Raw genomic sequence first — 18,192 nt, 5'->3', positions numbered from 1 at the left:
CTGAACTAAGTCCTCAAATGCTAGATAAAGGAACTCTAGCCACAAGGTGACGCCTAAGAGACCCAGAAGCCAAGGAAAATGCAGCCTCAGTGGCCAGCTCTGGACGGTGTCTCAATGCAAACCTAAGTTGACAAACTCATCTTGGTTTGCCTGGGACTTTCCTTGTTTGGGCACCAAAACTCTAATATCCCAGGAACCTTCTCAGTCTTAGGTAAACCTGGATAAGGTTGGTTGCCCTATACAAATGTCTCACACACACACAATGCTTTACTGTTTCAAGGTACTTGTGGTGGTTAAGAGGTACAAACAGGTGAAAAGCAGGGACTATGGAGTCTGACAGCTTCTTTTTCTTAGCCTTACACGAGTTATTTATCCGTGAGCTTCTGTTTCCTCATCTGTAAAATGAGTACAATGGATCGGAGGATTAAGTGAAATTGTGCATATAAATACTTGACATGGTGCCTGGTACAGTCTAAGCACTTAATAAGTTATTAGCTCTTATTTATAGTAATCAATAATGAATAGAAAACTGGGCTCAGAGGTTTAATAAGTTGCCCAAAGTCAGTCAACTGATTTCAATGTCTGTTTCCTGCTAAGAACAAATCCAAGCTCATTAGAATGTCCTAGGCAATTAAAATGCAGACAGTCTCTCTTTCCAAACCCAGCCCTCTTCCTAGTTCCTTTGTTAGGATAAATGACCGTAAGAGTTATTTTATTAAAGGAACAATGTAGTATTAGAGGTCCCTGACTTCTGAGGTAGCTCAGGATAAAATCAGCCTAGACACAGGCCACTGGAAACTAGAAGGCTATCAAAGGCTGACTTTCCAATCCTTCAAGAGCAAGTGTTAGGCCAAAGAGCGAGCTCAATATAGCTGGAGGAAGAGCGGGAGCTAGACAAGGTGCCTTGGCTCTCTCCCAGAGCGGACAGAAGCTACCAGAGTGGGACCATTCTTCGCTTGACCAAACTTTATTGAGCTCCTCGGTGCCAGAGACGTGTCGGGGAAGGGCTAGACAGTACAGAAGCGAAGTAGGAAAAGCCCTGCCTTTTAAAAGCCTTTTGGACAAGGTTAGTAATCAGCAATGAAGAGAAAAACAGGCTCAGAAGTTACATAACTTGCTCAAAGTAAATGAACCTTCTCACTTGGCTTTCCTCAGACTGTAACAGAGGTGACAACCAGCCTTGGGCACCTCCAGAGGGCTCCCAGGCTGGCACCCATAGCGCAGGTGTGGTATGGCGGGAAACAGGAGGTGGTTCCATCCAGTTTTGCTGGAGGCTAAGGGGGAAGCAGGCAATCTGGGAACGGACACAGTGGGAGTGACCAGTTTATTCAGATCTAGGAAGCTGTGCTTGGGATACTGTTAGTGCCCTTCAGCTCTTTAAAGTCCTAAGCAGGTTTGTTAGCATCACAGTTCCCTGCAGCCCTGAGGACTCCATTCTGGGCCTACAGACTCTCTTAGGGGATCCTGGCTGGCTTTCTGTGGGCAAATCAGACAGATCAAGAGGTGGAGTGGGAAAAGACTGGTGATCTCTCCTGGGTTTCTCTGTGCTCAGCAAATGCCCTCAGGCCAGCCTTGACACAGCAGGCAGCTCTCTTGGTTTCCGGAGTCCTCTGATCGCTGCAAAGACACAAGTAGAAAATTAAGAGACATGAAGCTACCCTATCAGGGGGCTTCTTGGCCTCCCATTCGGCCAGGCTGCCTCCCTTACAATCTCCTCATCCCACAGCGCAACTCTAGTTACTTCATTCAGTACAGGTTTCTAGGTGCACAGATGGGTAGGCAGTAGGAGCCCACAGCTTATAAGAACTGTCTTTTTGCTGTTAGTCAGGCAATGAAAATGGAGCCTCACTTCATGTACCTCCCCTCCTTGGCTGTGCCTGAGCTCAGTGATTCAGGGCAGAATCAACTAAACCACTAGGGCCTTTAGCTATACAAGCTTTGAAACCACTAGGCCTTTAGCTATACAAGCTTTGGGGCCTCCAGCTATACAGAGGGGAAATGGGTTTTGCTTTCCCAGAGATGTGAAAATGATAAAGAGCTTTCTTTAAAGACTTTGGAGGAAAGAGAATGAGGAAAACAGGCATCTTCTTACAGCTACTGTTAGCACCTCGGTCCTAAGCTCAGGGGTCCATCTCTTCTGGCCTCACAGCCCCAAATACCCAGAGTTATCTGCAGGAGAGACACATCCTAAGCCTGGACCACAGGGCAGGGCCCTGCTCTCGTGCCAAAGCCTGTCAGCAGCGCTCCTGTTCTTTTAAAAAAATAGCACCCCCCGCTCTGTTGGTCGTTCCAGCCAGCGAAGTAGGAACCCTCCTTAATCACGTCCTCTTCTCCCACATCTGATCAGGCACCAAACTATGTTTATTGTAGCTCTGGAAAGTCCTTGGATCCATTCACTTCTCTACGTTTTCAGTTATCACCCTATTATAGGTCTTCCTCATTTCTTGTCTGGACTAAAATCAGGTTTCCTAACAGGTCCTCAAAATCCATAATCCACTCTCCACTTAGGAGCAAGTTTTTTTTTTTTTTTAAATGTTTATTTATTATTTTTGAGAGATAGAGACAGAGTGCGAGCAGAATAGGGGCACAGAGGGAGAGACAGAATCCACAACAGGCTCTAGGCTATGAGCTGTCAGCACAGAGCCCGACACGGGGCTCAAACCCATGAACCGTGAGGTCATGACCTGAGCCAAAGTCAGATGCTTAACCGACTGAGCCACCCAGGCGCCCCAGCAAGTGATGTTTAAATTTAATCATGTTGCTCCCCACACCTCACTCCTGGATTCAGTGGTCTTCAGTGACGGCCTCAAAATAAGGTCCAGGTTCCTACCTCGCCTCAAACCTGCCCTCTGGGTAGAATGTGCTGTGTATCCTTTCCCCAAACCATTCTCGCAAACCCAAACCGTCTGCTTAGCTAACCCTTCCTTTAGATGTCAGCTTAAACATCGTTTCTTTAAAGAAAACCCCCAAGCTAGGCTAGTGCACCTGTTGTCTGTCCTTACAGCACCTTGTTCTTTCCTTTCATAGCCCTTGTTAAAACTGAGATGATGTATGTTATTTAGGAGGCTAATATTTGTTTAGTGTCTGTCTTGAGGACAGACTTATATTTGAGAAATATAAGCTCCGTGAAGGCAGGGACCAATTTTATCCTATTTACTTGCCACTGAATCTCCAGTGTCTAGCACATAGTAGGTGTTCTAATAATAATATATATCAGCCAATGCACTTATTTTTATTTGAGAGAGAGTGAGAGCAAGTGCACACAAGGCAGGAGAGGGGCAGAGGGAGAGAGAGGATCCCGACACAGGGTTTGATCTCATGACCCCACATCATGACCTGAATCGATTATCAAGAGTTGGACGGAGGTTCAACCAACTGAGCCACCCAGGCACCCCAGCTAATGCCTTTAATAAAATGAAGGAAAGGGGCGGCCATTTATACTGACCTCTGGAAAGAAGCTTATGAAGAATCCTATCAGAGCACAAGGTATTTCTCTTTCTCAAAGGCAGATGCAGAGCTTTTTTTCTGAACTCCAACCCCAGAGAGCCTAAGAAACGGAGAGCGTCCATTCTGTACCTAAAGCTTGGCCATGCATGGGAAGCATGAAGGCTGCAGGAGCCAAAAGCCTGAGAGGAATTAGTTGTATCTGAAACCCAAACTCTTCTATCTCAAGTTCTCACACCACAGTGTCTGGAGAGAAGAGACTGAGGTGCTAAGTGGGCTCCAGAGGTTAACAAGGGAACAACAGCTCATACAGGCTTCTTAATGCAGTATTGAGAACAGGAGGATGTCCCAATTTCTTAGCAACGTGTTCTACTTAGGTGACTGATCGGGGCTGATGGCCTGGCTGTGTCTCAGACTCTGCCTGGACACGTCTCAAATGAGCTGGCTTTTTTCAGGAGGCTCCATATCCTCCCCAAGTTTGCCCTGGAAATGACGAGCCTCCTTGTAGCAACAAGCTCCCTGGGGGTAGGTGGGGAGAAGCACTGGGATAGCTTGTGTCCCTGTCTGAGAAGTTCCTAGCTGCCCATCTCCTGCCTGAGACAGCAGCCAAAGACTCACCACAGCAGTATACCCACTGCTGAGAAGCTGCTATGTGCAGTCAAGGAATGTCAAGGAGCTGACCCTCAGCAGCATAGTTATGAAATCCAAGTCCCTTCCAGAGACAGTCTCCCTCCTCTTAGAATGGAGAGCTGCAGCTGGTGGAACACTGGATGAGAACATGGCCTCCGCCCTCGTGCTAGCACAGGTTACAGAGGAGACGACTTTCAGCCCAGGGGTCAGAAAATTGCTTTTAGAGGTCAGTGAACTTATCTGTTCACTACCCACCCCCACCCCCCCCAACCTCCCCAATCCCCACAAGGTTTGGTCTGCTGCCTGAACGCAGCCTCCTTGGAAGCTCAGGGAGCAATCAGGTCACAACAGGACTAGGGTGCAGTGCCCACCATAGATAGGCCTTTGTTCCTAAGGAGCCTACAAGAGCTAGCCCAGGGAACAAAAGAACAAGTAGTTAGGCAGGGCAGTGCACTTCCTCCCCTTCCCCCCAACAGCTGCTGTCTCAGACAGCTGTATCCAGCCTGTCTGCTCAGGTTATTAAATATTCATCAGATGCTTGCTAGCTTTAAACATGCAATGACTATTAATCCAGAGAGCAAGAGATACGTGAAGGTTGTGGAGAGAGAAAGGGAAGGCTTAGAAATATTCAATTCGTTTAATTTCACGAATCTGGAAACACAGCACGGGGTATCCATCCTGTACACCAAAGCTGGGAACTACTTTCAGTGTAAGCGGATCTTCTGGTGGCCACTGTAGGTACAGAGAAGAGACCAGGAGGCAGTTAAGTAAGAGCAGAGACATGGGTCTCAACTCCAGCTCTTGGGCCCTTTGGTCATCCTAGCCCGGACTCCATCAGTTTCCCAGCCTAATCCCCGCTTCACAGGGTTGTCTGTGAGAATTAAGTGGGTCGCTGCATATGATAATTCCAGTGGAGTTAGCCTAGAATTAAGAGCTTAAAATGGAGGCAGAGACTTCAGGCATTCAGGTCCTAGAGTGAGGAAGCAACATTCCTTAAGAGTGAAGTTTCTATCAGAGGGGACGGAGTTCTCGTCTCCAATTCACAGGGTGGGTTAAAGGGACAGGATGTGGGAAGCCTCCCATAACATGTGGCAAAGGCCTAACATCCCACCCTCAAATAGCCCAAACGTCTGAGAGGAGACAGGATTATTCTTTCTGAAAAAGGTTAAGAACCAAAAGGCTTCTGGTAAGAGGAGAGCAGAAGGAAGGCAAGGTGAGGGGACAACATCCCTTCACTCTCTGGCAAAGAAATGGTGCCACTTTACCAAACTCTGCCCTTCTGCTTTCCTTTCTTACCTACCTTGGGCTCAACTGCAAACACAGGTGTGTTCAAGTCACTTTCATGCTCAAGGCCTTTAACAGCTCCCTAACCTTTAGAATGAAGACCAAATTCTTTGCCTAACATTTAGCTTTTCAAAATGGGCAGTAACCTACTCGCCCAGCCTCTATTTATAGTTAACATTTACTGGGTGCTTACTACAGGTCACGTTGACCGTTCTGCAGGCATTCACTCAATCTTTACAACAATGTTGTTCAATAAACGATAACCTCTCATTTTGCAGAGGATGAAACTGAGACTCAGGGAGGCTAGCTCACCTAAGGCTCCAAAGCTAGTGAAACTACCTCTCGAGGCAGCAGGCACTGACATTAGTCTGTTTAAAGCCATAATAAGGTGCTAGGTGAATCTGTCTGCCTGGCAAATTCTTGGTTATCCTTTAAGACTCGACTTAAATGTCACTCCCCTTCTCCGATGCTCCCTAAGACTTCTCGGACAGCTCCCCCAGCCTCCTTGATATTCAGTTCAGCAACAGAGCACAACCACACACTACGTGACTATTGAAGACTTATTCTCTTCCATTAGACTGAGCTTCTGAAACGTAGACACTATAAACTGATGGAGACCCGTGACCTGTAACAGCCAGAATAAGGACCTATGTGGTCTCAGCAATGTTCACTGCAGCAGCAATAATATGCCTGCAGAAGCAGCCTCTTTCCAGAATAGAGAATACTGTATAGGCTGAGATGGTTCTAGCTGACAAGTAAAACTCTTTTTAAAATTCCAGCACAATCTAGTAGTTGAAACTGATCATGGACTCTGAAATCAGACGGCTTGAGCTTGAATTCCAGTTCTGCTACTTAACAGCTGCATGACCTTGGACAAGTTACCTAATTTTTCTGGGCCTCAGTTTCATCACTGTGTAAAAATGGGACAATAATAGCTACTTTATAGGTGGATAAGGTAATACATACACATAGCAAAGAATAAATGTTAGAACTGACAAAATGCAATAGTTAAGATACATTTTCTTTTCGGATTTTAACAGCTGAAATCAGGATGCATCTTACACTTGATATGAAAACAAACTATTGTGTTGGTTTAATTGGCAGTATTTTTTCTTTCTTTGCAGTACTTGATACAGCTTATAAAAAATGGCCTCAGTATCAATGAAATATGGTGTCATCTTACAGAAGTAGTGTGCTTTCAGCATAGAGAATTGACTTCAGTATATAAAAATCCTGAGAGGCACACCCCACAACTTGCTACGCAATGATGGTAAATTACTTCACCTCTCCTAGTATCAGCTGCCTCATTTACCAAATAGGGACACACAGGAGGCATTCAAATTAGAATTAAGAGCTCCTCCCTTAGCCAGGAAGAGCTGCTTATTTTCCCTATGTCACTTTCTCCTTCCCTTCCCAAGTGGGGTCAAGATCACTGCATGGAAACAGACCAAGGAAAAATTTAATGTTTATTTTTGAGAAAGAGAGCATGAGTGGGGGAGGGGCAGAGAGCGAGGGAGACACAGAATCTGAAGCAGGCTCCAGGCTCCAAGCTGTCAGCAGAGTCCAACGTGGGGTTCGAACCCACAAACTGCAAGATCATAACCTGAGCCAAGGTCGGACCCTTGGGCCACCCAGGTGCCCCAGACCAAGGAAAAATTTAAATGACTACTTAACAGTAACACTGCCAGCAAATAGCAGCCTGTACAGGCTCTCACAAGGCACAAGAACACAGAAAGACGGAGCCCGTGAGCCTTGAGGGACATACAGCTTTGGGGTTTGAGACCAGGCAGGGAGTACTTAAGTTTCAAAAACCTCAGTGAAACATCTACCACCACACCACCCCTACTCCCCTATTCACATGGTACAGTGCAACTCTGTGTATGTGCAGGCAAGAGGCTTTTGGGTCTTGACTCTCAGGCTGCTGTTCCTAAAACAAAACACAGTCTGAGTCTGTTTCATGTTTGGTGGCCAGAGAGCCCTAGCAGCTGCTGAAGCATCCTTACCTTCATTCTTGGCTTGGGACACGGGGTGGAAGGGGGTGGGAGAGAAAGCAAGAAGGGACAAACCCTAAGGCTACTTGAATAACTGTAGTATCCCTAGGTAACAAAGGGTGAGAGTGTTCCTTTAGCAGCAACAGTCATTGCCATGAACACCCTGGAGGTTCCACAGAAACCCTGGAGAGAAATGGGGACAGGAGCAAAGGATGTTGCTAGTGGAAGGAAGGGCATGCAGAGCACAGCCTCTAAGCCTCGGAAGAACTACATATGGCCAGGCATGGCAGCTAGAATAGCTAGCCTCCTTTCCCCTTTAGCAGCCAGAAGTATAAACGCAGGGTAAAGACAGGGTTTGGAGATATCCATATGTGGGATCAAATCCTAGCCCCATGACTGACTATTAGCCTTTAGTGATGCCAAAATAATCCAGTCAGCTATTATTTATTGAGTAGCTACTATTTGTCAGAAATTACTCCAATTATATCAGTAACTTTTAATACATATTTTATTTATTTTTTTTTTTTAAATTTTTTTTTTCAACATTTATTTATTTTTGGGACAGAGAGAGACAGAGCATGAACAGGGGAGGGGCAGAGAGAGAGGGAGACACAGAATCGGAAACAGGCTCCAGGCTCTGAGCCATCAGCCCAGAGCCTGACGCGGGGCTCGAACTCCCGGACCGCGAGATCGTGACCTGGCTGAAGTCGGACGCTTAACCGACTGCGCCACCCAGGCGCCCCAGTAATACATATTTTAAAAGGTAGCAGATCTATATCGCTGTGGTCAATTGGTGTGCCAGTATGGACAGGGGTGCCAAGATCATCCAACGGGGAAAAACAGTCTTTTGAATAAATGATGCTGGGACAACTGGATATCCACATGCAAAAGAATGAATATGAGACTCCCACCTCACACCATATGCAAAAGTTAATGCAAAATGGGCGACAGACCTAAACGTATGAAATAAAACTAGATGGAAATAGGTATAAATCTTTGGAACTTTGAATGAGACAGTGGCTTCTTATCTATGACAGCAAAAGCACAAGCAACAAAAGAAAATAGGTAATTCGGACTTCCATCAAAATGGTACTTTTGTGGTTCAGAGAATGTAAAGAGAAGGGTGCGTGGCTGGCTCATTTTGTAGAGCATGAGACTCTTGATCTCAGGGTTGTGAGTTCAAGCCCCACGTTGGGCATGGAGCCTACTTAAAACAGAATTAAACAAAACAACCAAAGAAAATAAAATGATAACCCATGAAATGGGAGAAAAATACTTGCAAATCACCTATCTGACAAGGGTCTAGCACCAGACCATATAAAGAACTTACAATTTAATAATAAAAAGATAGTCCCATGTGAAAATTGATAGAAGATTTCAATAGACATTTCTCCACAAAAGACCTACAAATAGGGGATCAGCACAGGAAAAGATGCTCAACAATATTACTCATTAAGGAAGGTACCAATCAAAACCACAATGAGATACCAATTCACGGCCAGCAGGATAGTTACAATAAACACAGCAGAAAATAACAAGCGTAGGTGGAGAAATTTGAAACTTCATACATTGCTGGTGGGAACATGGTGCAGCCTCTGGCAGTCCCTCCAACAGTTAAGCAAAGGGCTGCCGTCTGACCCAGCAATTCCTCTCCTAGGTGTACGTGCAAGAAACTGAAAACATATGTCCACATCAGAACTTGTACATTAATGCCCAGAACAGTATTTAAAAAAAAAAAAATGCTTAGTTTTAAAAGAGAGAGCACGAGCTGGGGAGGGGCAGAGAGAGAAGGGGACAGATTATTTGAAGTGGGCTTAGCGCTGACAGCAGTGAGCCTGATGCAGGGCTCGAACTTATGAACCATGAGATCATGACCTGAGCTGGTCCAATGCTCAACCAACAGAGCCACACAGGTGCCCAGTATTTTTTTTGAAGTTTGTTTGTTTATTTATTATTTTTAAATGCTTATTTTTGAGAGAGAGAGAGAGAGGCAGAGAGACAGAGAGAGAATGAATGAATCCAAAGCAGGCTCCAGGCTCTGAGCTGTCAGCAAAGAGCCCAAAGCGGGACTCGAACCCACGAATGGAAGATCATGACCTGAGCTAAAGTGGATGCTTAACCTATTGCGCCACCCAGGTGCCCCTAAAGTTTATTTATGTTGAGAGAGTACACAAGCAGGGTAGGGAAAGGAAAAAGAAAGAGAGAGAGAGAGAGAGAGAGACAGAGACAGAGACAGAGAGACAGAGAGAAAGAATCCCAAGCATGCTCCACATGCTGCCAAAACCCAATGTGGGGCCCAAACTCATGAACTGTGATATGACTTGAGCCTAAGTCGGACACATAACCGACTGAGCCACCCAGGCGCCCCACAGAATTTTTCACTATGACTAAAAAACAGAAACAACCTAGATGTCCATCGGTGGGTGAATGGATAAAGAACAAGTGCAATATACATTCAATGGAACAGTATTTGACATTAGAAGGAATAAAGTATTGGGGCGCCTGGGTGGCGCAGTCGGTTGGGCGTCCGACTTCAGCCAGGTCACGATCTCGCGGTCCGTGAGTTCGAGCCCCGCGTCAGGCTCTGGGCTGATGGCTCGGAGCCTGGAGCCTGTTTCCGATTCTGTGTCTCCCTCTCTCTCTGCCCCTCCCCCGTTCATGCTCTGTCTCTCTCTGTCCCAAAAATAAATAAAAACGTTGAAAAAAAAAATTTAGAAGGAATAAAGTACTAATACGTGTTACGACATGGATGGAGCTTGAAGACATTATGCTAAGTGAAAGAAGCCAGTCAAAAAAGATCCCATGTTGTATGCTTCCATTTACACGAAATGTCCAGAACAGGCCAGTCAACAGAGGTAGGAAGTACATGAGTGGTTGCTTAGGGCTGGGGAAGGCAAGTGGATGGGGGAGATGGCTAAGAGGCATGGGAATTCTTTTTGGGGGGTGATAAACATGCTCTAAAACTGAATGTGGTGATGACTGTACAATCCTGTATATACTAAAAACCACTGAACTGTACACTTTAAATGGGTGAATCACAACCATGTGATTCTCAATAGGGGATCACATCTCCATATGATATCTCAATAATCCTAACATGTCTTTTAATTTGTATTAATAGAAGCTAACCAGAGGCTGTAAACTGGTAGGCTTATGGGCAGCATTCGGCTTGCAGCAGAGGTTTTACAGGGACTAATACTGATCTGAGTAAACATTAACTGCCAGTATAGGGGTGCCTGGGTGGCTCAGTCGGTTAAGTGTCTGACTTCAGCTCAGGTCATGACCTCAACGTTTGTGAGTTCAAGCCCCGCATCAGGCTCTGTGCTGACAGATCAGAGCCTGGAGCCTGCTTCGGTTTCTGTGTCTTCCTCTTTCTCGGCCCCTCCCCTACTCAACGTTCTCTCTCTCTCTCTCTCTCTCTCTCTCTTTCAAAAATAAACATTAAAACAAAAAAACAAAAACAAAATGAAAAAACCCAACAACTGCCAGCACATAAAATCCAAATTACTAGTTCTTGAAAATCAGATCTAGGAAGTCTAACAAAAAAAACCTTCTGGAACTGGAAAAGAAACACGAATGAAAAGGATCTTCAAGTGCTTGACAGGCTATTTCTTCAGGTGTCCAAGGTAGAACCAGTATAAGTTACCAGAGTGACTCATTCAAAGTGAGGGAACACTTCTAATACTTGCAGCGGTCTTAAATGAAATGGGTTGCTTTTGGAAGTAGTATGCTTCCTATCACTAGTACAAAGTAATGATACAGGGGCACCTGGGTGGCTCAGTCGGTTAAGCATCAGACTTCAGCTCAGGTCATGATCTCACGGTCTGTGAGTTCGAGCCCCACGTCGGACTCCGTGGGGACAGCTCAGAACCTGGAGCCTGCTTCAGATTCTGTGTCTCCCTCTCTCTCTGCCCCTCCCGTGCTCATGCTCTGTCTCTCTCTGTCTCAAAAATAAATAAAAACATTAAAAAAAAAAGAGTAATGATACATGCTGTAATGATACATGGATGATCCCTGAAAATATTATGCAAAGTGAAAGAAGCCTATCACAAAAGGCACATATTATGTAATTCCATTTATGTGAAACATCCAGAAGAAGCAAATCCATAGAAACAAAAAGTAGGTTAGTGGTTGCCAGGGGCTGGGGAGAGAGGGGAATTGGGAGTGACTGCTAACAGGTATGGGATTTCTTTTTGGGGTAATGGAAATTTTCTGGAATTAAATAGTGGTGATAGTTGCACGGCATTGTGGATATTCTAAAAACCACCAAACTGTACACTTCAAAATGGTTAAAATGGGGCGCCTGGGTGGTTCAGTCAATTAAGTGACTGACTCTTGATTTCGGCTCAGGTCATGATCTCACAGTTTGTGGGATCAAGCACCATGTCCAGCTCCATGCATACAGCGTGGTGCCTGCTTGGGATTTTCTCCCTTCCTCTCTTTCTCTCTGCCCCTCCCTTGCACATGTGCGCACACATGCACTCTTCCCCTATCTCAAAATAAAGAAATAAACTTAAAAAAAAATGGTTAAAATGGTAAATTTTATGTTACTCAAGTTTTATAACAGTTAAGAGAGAAAGGTAAAGAAGACCAAATGTGGGGTGCCTGGGTGGCTCAGTCGGTTGAGAGGCCAACTTCGGCTCAGGTCATGATCTCGCGGTCCCTGAGTTCGAGCCCCGTGTCGGGCTCTGTGCTGACGGCTCAGAGCCTGGAGCCTGTTTCAGATTCTGTGTCTCCTTCTCTCTGACCCTCCCCCGTTCATGCTCTGTCTCTGTCTCAAAAATAAATAAACGTTTAAAAAAAAAAAAAAAAAAAAAAAGAAGACCAAATGAGATAATTCTTATTAACTGCTTAGGATATTATCACACAGTGATGTTAACTACTATTATCAACTTTATTGAGGCCCAGAGAGGGATTAAAAGTTTTGTTTTCGTCAAAACAGAGATAAATGATGAAGCAGACTCAGGATAGGTCCCCAATCCTGCCTGGCTTATCTAAAGCTTACAGGACTGTAATAATAAAAATTCACAGGTAGTGACAGAAAGCTATAGAAAACACTGGGACTAACTGACTAAGCTACAAACTCAGAAAAAGCAGACCACTTGCTGCAGATCCAGATCTGCCAACAATAAAAACCTGTTTTTCCAGGCACAAATTGTAGGCCAAATGAAGAAAGAAGCATCCCCCCAATTCTGCTCTGAAGACTACCCTAGGGAAGAGTCAAGACTAATTCTCTGTATTCAGGGACTTTCCCCTAAAATTGCCTTGCCATTCATGTAATCAATATCAGACTTAGGACTTCCTAGGTGCCCAGAACCATGACCAACACACATGGTCTTCTGGAGTCTCCAGACCTCAGAGGCTCCTGGGAGAAGCAGGTCAGGAAGACATGATCTCCCAAGAAGGCAGATATCACCGTCAAAGGCTGTACATGCCTTTGGCCTACCTAGTTTGGTCCTTTCCCTTCAGTGCCCTCTTAACCTTAACAACTCTCTTGGGAACAGAGGGATGAATCATCCACCTAGCTCCTCGACAGCTTCAATCCGCAGGAAGGCTTGCTCAGTTGCCGGAGCCCTCGCCTACCCAAATCAGGGGGTTAACCTTTCTTCCAGAACACCAATATTTACTATATATAGGACACCAAATTGATTGGCCTTATACATACTAAAACTCATTCAGTTTGCCAACCACTCTAAGGTGTACATTATCACCATCTTCCTCCCTAGATTTGGAAATAAGTGGTTTGTGTCAGGTCACTTAACAAAGACAGCTTGGAGATTCAACTCTCTTTGTCATTGTCTCATATCCTTTCTACTATGCCACACTATCCCTTCTGAGGGTCTCCTCAGGGTGAGAAATACCTCTTTCCTTAGATTAAAAGCAGTATAATATAGAGAGTTAAGATGTTAGGTTCTGGCAACAAACTTGGGCTCGATTACTAGCCATACTAATTATATGACTCTGGGAAGTACTTAACTTCATTAAGTCTCAGTTACTTCTGTAATATACAAATATTACTGGACAATTGTTTTTTGGCTTCCCAGCACCCGTTCCTTTTTCCTAACACCACCCTGGCTTCCTTTTGCATAATTAGTTTTTTCTTCCCACATCCTGGTAAAGAATGAACATGTGACTCAAGCTAATACAGTCTCACATTCCCTCCCTAGAACTTGAATCTCAAGGGAGAAAGCAAACAAACACAGCTAGAGTTCATTCATTCTAGCAATAGCACCTAAATAGCTAGTCCTGTCTTCAAGAACATTCCAATGATCTACCACTGCTGTCCCAGTTCTCTGCAATCTGGTTCCCATGCCAGATTTTCTAGCCTTCACACTAAATCTGGAGCCCTAACACATTTCTAATAAATACCCTTTTATTTACATTATCTAGTCACTTTGTTGCTTGTAACCAATGAACTCCAAATGAAACACTGCCCCACCTCATAAGTTATTGACAGGATAGAGTGGGATTTAATAAATAGAAGCGGACACTACGATCATAACAAGTAAATTCAGTATGGATCGTAAACCAACATATAAACACAGTCGTGTTGTAAATAGGATACGGATGACAGGCAAGAAAAGCGTGCCCACTGATCACCTTCCAGGCCACCGCCTGGCAAAACTATTTTATAGTTAGGATAAAAGTCCCACATCCTTAGCAGAAATCACCTTAACCTACCTGACATGGGTCTTCACTACCCATTCTACTCCAGGAAATGCCTCAGGAGTTTTCAATCACCTGAAAATGGAGAAGTAAGAGGTCAGTCTTTTGAAGAGGAAGTTTTAAAGACATACAAAATAAAAGATAGAGATCCTGCATGCAGTTTACACATTACAGGAGAGAAACATGCAACTTTAAAGAAATTTTAAGTAACATTTCATTGTGAATATCAATATGGGGACCTATAGGGGCTCATCCTTGTACATTTTTAAATAGCTGAGCAGAAAGCTTGACTTTGGGGAGCAGCAGGTCTAATCTACATTCATTGAAATTTTACAATGTGTCATTTAAGATGTCAGACTTTGTGCCCAGGTTACATTACAGTTCACTTGTGATGGGCAGGATTATTAAGAGTTATGGCTAATTTATGCGGCAGCATATGGTTTTTCTTTTTACAGCTATTTTTATTAAACAAGTTTTGCAAAGTTTTAACATTAAAATTAACAGCTAAAGAATTGTTTATGCAAGTTGCTGTCACAGTTTATGTAAAAGAGAAATATGTGCTATTAAAATCAGACATTTATGTTACCTTTGGTTTTTTGCGATGCATGTTAGCTTTACACATCCTGATTCTCTTGCGATAATTTTCCTTTAAAAAGGGGGGTATAGAGTGATCTCTTTTCATCAAAACAAGACATAATGCCCTGAAAGCTGACTTCAAACCATGGTTGAAAATTCAGTTATTTACACTTTATCACAATCTACAAATACATTTTTTTGTTGGTGTGTTTTAAAAAGAAAAAAAAATGTCCATCATGCACTGCTGCAGGCAGCTTGGCACTTCATACAAGAGGATTTTTCACCCCCGAGCAGTTTAGGTGGCTCCCTTAGGGAAGGCATGAGAACCCCGAGAATTAACAGAGGAGTGGAAACAGGGCCGACCAATTCCATCATTTCCTCTCTTGGTCTCTCAGGAGGGAGTTCAGAGCCAGCCTAACATGCCAGATCCTGCCCCAGCCCAGCTGATTTGTCAACAGCATTTCTGGGACTGGAAGGGAAACCCTTAAGGGCACCCAGGGTTTGCTGAACGGTCGTATCTAAAGGCAGGTGCTAGCTCTTTCCAAGCTCACAGAGGTTATTTGGTGTCACTCTTAGGGCCACCTGGGGGCTCTACAGAAGGTGCAAGCGAGGGTGGCTGGCACTTTAAATACTGAGGCCTATGTATGGAAACCAATCCAAGTTTCGGCTCAGTTGGGTTTTTTCTCTCCAGAAATTAGAGCTTGTGATATAGGAGGGATAAAACTGCTGTCAACAACTTCCAGGGGGTGAAAAAGCTTTGGTTATTTTTAAACTAAAACTTAACAACTCGATAAACTTTTTTTTGGTAAACTTAAAATAAAATCCCCCCCACCACTTTTAAGAATGTCTCCAAATTTTTAACAAGCCCATTAACTTTAGAATTAATTTAAGTTTATTTGAAAGAGAAAACTATTTTATTGTCCACCCAAAAAAAATGACAATTCATCACATTTACTTTGATTAAAAAAGGACTAAACTTTATTGACAAACTGCTGCAGACATTTTGACATAAGTTTAAGCTACCTATTTAGGCAGACTTACACATGTAGCATTTAATCTTCCAAGAACAAAATGGGAGGACGGTACAAATCCAATTAGGACTTTAACTTATGTACAAAGTGGATTTTGATTCCTTTTTCATTCAGCTGCAGTGTCCCTTTTTATATCATGCTAGTGTTGAGACATACTTCACTAACTACCTTGGGAACAGTTCAATATTGACAACTGTCAACTTAAAAAAAATCATCAGCTTGTGGCTCTAAGTGTCCAAGTGAGCTTTACATGGAGTGCAGAATCTCAGATGGACAAAACACTTTGTCTTTTTAAATACTGAAATTTTAATTATTAGTATTACTATTGAAAGGTTTTTCATGGCTAAAAAGCTCTGCATCAAATTCAATCCAGGTGGCCAGCCCCTCTCCCCAAATCAACCTTTTCAAATCGTACTCCCCGCTAAGTATCTCTCAACACTGTATGTCTGGGGCTAGATTTCAAAACCCACATAATGAAAAAGTCAGTTTTACAAACCTAATTTTGTTGTTGCTGTTGTTTTAAATCAATTAACGTTAAAAATTGCATCAACTATTTAATTCATGAGGATCTTTCATATTAAAATTTAACCTTAAGATTCAACCGCCATGTGCTTTTAAAGGAAACATTTTTAGAGACGTCTGAGCTCACTTTTACATGGTGGCACCTACTGCCGTTAACGTTTGTGATTTTAAATCTTAAACAGCCCTGAATTTTGAAATGTAGCCTAGTTTGGGATTCTGCAACTACAACTTTACGGGATGCCTCAAATCAAAACTAAGAGAAAGTTAACAAGCCTTAAACTTCAGAACCTTTAAAGCAAGCAATGTCACTTTTGAAACTAACAGGTTTGTGTTTTTTTTTTTTTTACTCAACTTCTTTTTTTTATTATAAAAGGTACATTTCTGTTTATATTTAAACAACAAAGAAAAAAAGCATCTACACACTTAAAAAATTAATTCGATATTCCTAAATCTATTTTAACTCATTTTAAAATACTACATACAGAAGCCAGAATGCAGAGTTAAGAATGGAGTAAGGTGGGGAGAAGAAGGGGACCACGAAGAAAAACACTTAGACAATTACTTGTCTGTTGTGGGTAAAGCAACAGGAATCCTGGGAGATACAAGAAATCAGTAACAACTTTGCTCATAACTGATATTTTCCCCTCATGTGTGTTTTTAATAACGTCCATATGGGTGCTCTCTGTATGCTCCCTTCACTGGCCTAGCTGGAGGGGCCTTCAGCGACGGCCTGGTCCCATTCCAGTCGTCTTGGCCTGTGGGGAAAGCAAGAACAGTTTAATAAACCACATGCCACTGGCATCTTGGGATGAGCAGGAGTAGAGTATATGGTAAAGATCACCAGAAACACTACTTCGCTTCCAGTGGCATGCCACCTCCCAGTGGTCCTTGCTTTTTTGCTCTGCTTGGACCTCCTGAACAGTTTAGTTCATTTTCCAGCTGTAGGGCAATTTGGAGTGGGCAGACGAGAAACAGCTCAGAAAAGACCTGGAGTCATCTACAGCAAAGAGGTTCTCCAAGGCAACATGATCTCTACTCCAGGATAACCCAATACCTGGATAAACCCGACACCTTACTCAAGACAGTAAAACAAAAATCAGTCTCAGTGGGTCCACGACGCCCTTTTTCCTGTTCCCAAAGGAATTTGGCAGAAAGCCTCAGGTAACATGGCAACTTTGGGAAGTCTTTCAGAATGGAAGTAGGCAGCTCCCTTTCCAACAGCAAGTCAGGTATCCCTGTTGAGGCGTGTCCTCTGGCTCTCTGGGAGAAGCAAACAAGGGCCACATTTCATGAGGCCTCCTCACCAACAGAGCTGGTCCACTGCTCTGGTGGAGGGAAGTACAACAGAATGTGTTTATAGCACTGATGAAGAGAATTCACTATTTTCTTTCTTAGGCAATAGCCCAGAGAAGCCAGACACCATGGTTGACATCCTCAAATGGTTTTCCTTTGTCACAGGGAAAAGCCCGAGGGAGGTATCACTTACTTCTATAGCTGACCTTTTAGGAAAAAGAGTTGTGTCTATGAGCTTATTCTTCCCACTCGCCCCCATACTTTACCCAAGCCAGTTCATCCCTGAAGTATTTCTCCAGCTGCCTGCATTCACAAATAAGAGCCTCCATCACTATAGGTCTCAAACCTCTATGTGGATCTAAAGTCCCAAAGAATCCTATCTAAGCTTGTTTATACCCTTAGGGTAATAGGCACATCCATCACTTTCCAAGTGGCTTCTGGTACCAACAAGACGGTTTATTTTTCTAATTCTGTTTATAAACGCAGAAATCGTAACAGATTAACTGTGGCAACTTCATACCAGGAGCAAAAGAGGCAGCCTGCCTCTTTCAGTCCAGTCTCTTCTCTGGCAAAACAGAAATGTAATTTAGTCAAACACATACAGAGGCCCCATTGTACTGTCTCGCCGATGGAGGGAAATACCCTAGGGCAATCCCACCGCCCTTCTAAATAGTGGCATGCGAGCAGAGCGGTGCAGTGTTACCGATGGCAACTGTCCAGTACCATTTAGTGAGAACTGGTAAAAACTATTTCCC

The 18,192-nt window shown here is 43.7% G+C and overlaps 1 protein-coding gene across 2 annotated transcripts in view; it reads right to left on the bottom strand.

The window, feature by feature from the left end:
* Positions 1-1,307: 1,307 nt before the first annotated feature.
* KHDRBS1 (KH RNA binding domain containing, signal transduction associated 1) overlaps positions 1,308-18,192 on the bottom strand; it is a 39,262-nt gene continuing 22,377 nt past the window's right edge. The window contains exons 9-11 of one of the 2 annotated variants that reach the window (XR_015254588.1): positions 16,707-16,899; positions 14,031-14,090; positions 1,308-1,617 (exon numbers count right to left, since the gene is read on the bottom strand). Coding sequence is in view for 1 of the 2 variants with exons in the window: in XM_086716313.1 (XP_086572439.1) it covers positions 16,802-16,899 (98 nt within the window). In the remaining variant the exon portion in view is untranslated. Of the gene's footprint in view, positions 1,618-14,030; positions 14,091-15,541; positions 16,900-18,192 lie in introns of those variants that run through there. The other variant, XM_086716313.1, reaches the window with a different exon arrangement.

The sequence above is a fragment of the Puma concolor genome, chromosome C1, assembly GCF_028749965.1.
Source record: "Puma concolor isolate L17-30 chromosome C1, mPumCon1.1.hap2, whole genome shotgun sequence".
Lineage (NCBI taxonomy): Eukaryota > Metazoa > Chordata > Mammalia > Carnivora > Felidae > Puma > Puma concolor.
Note: the sequence above shows the minus strand (reverse complement) of the source record. Positions and strands in the feature narration are given on the sequence as shown.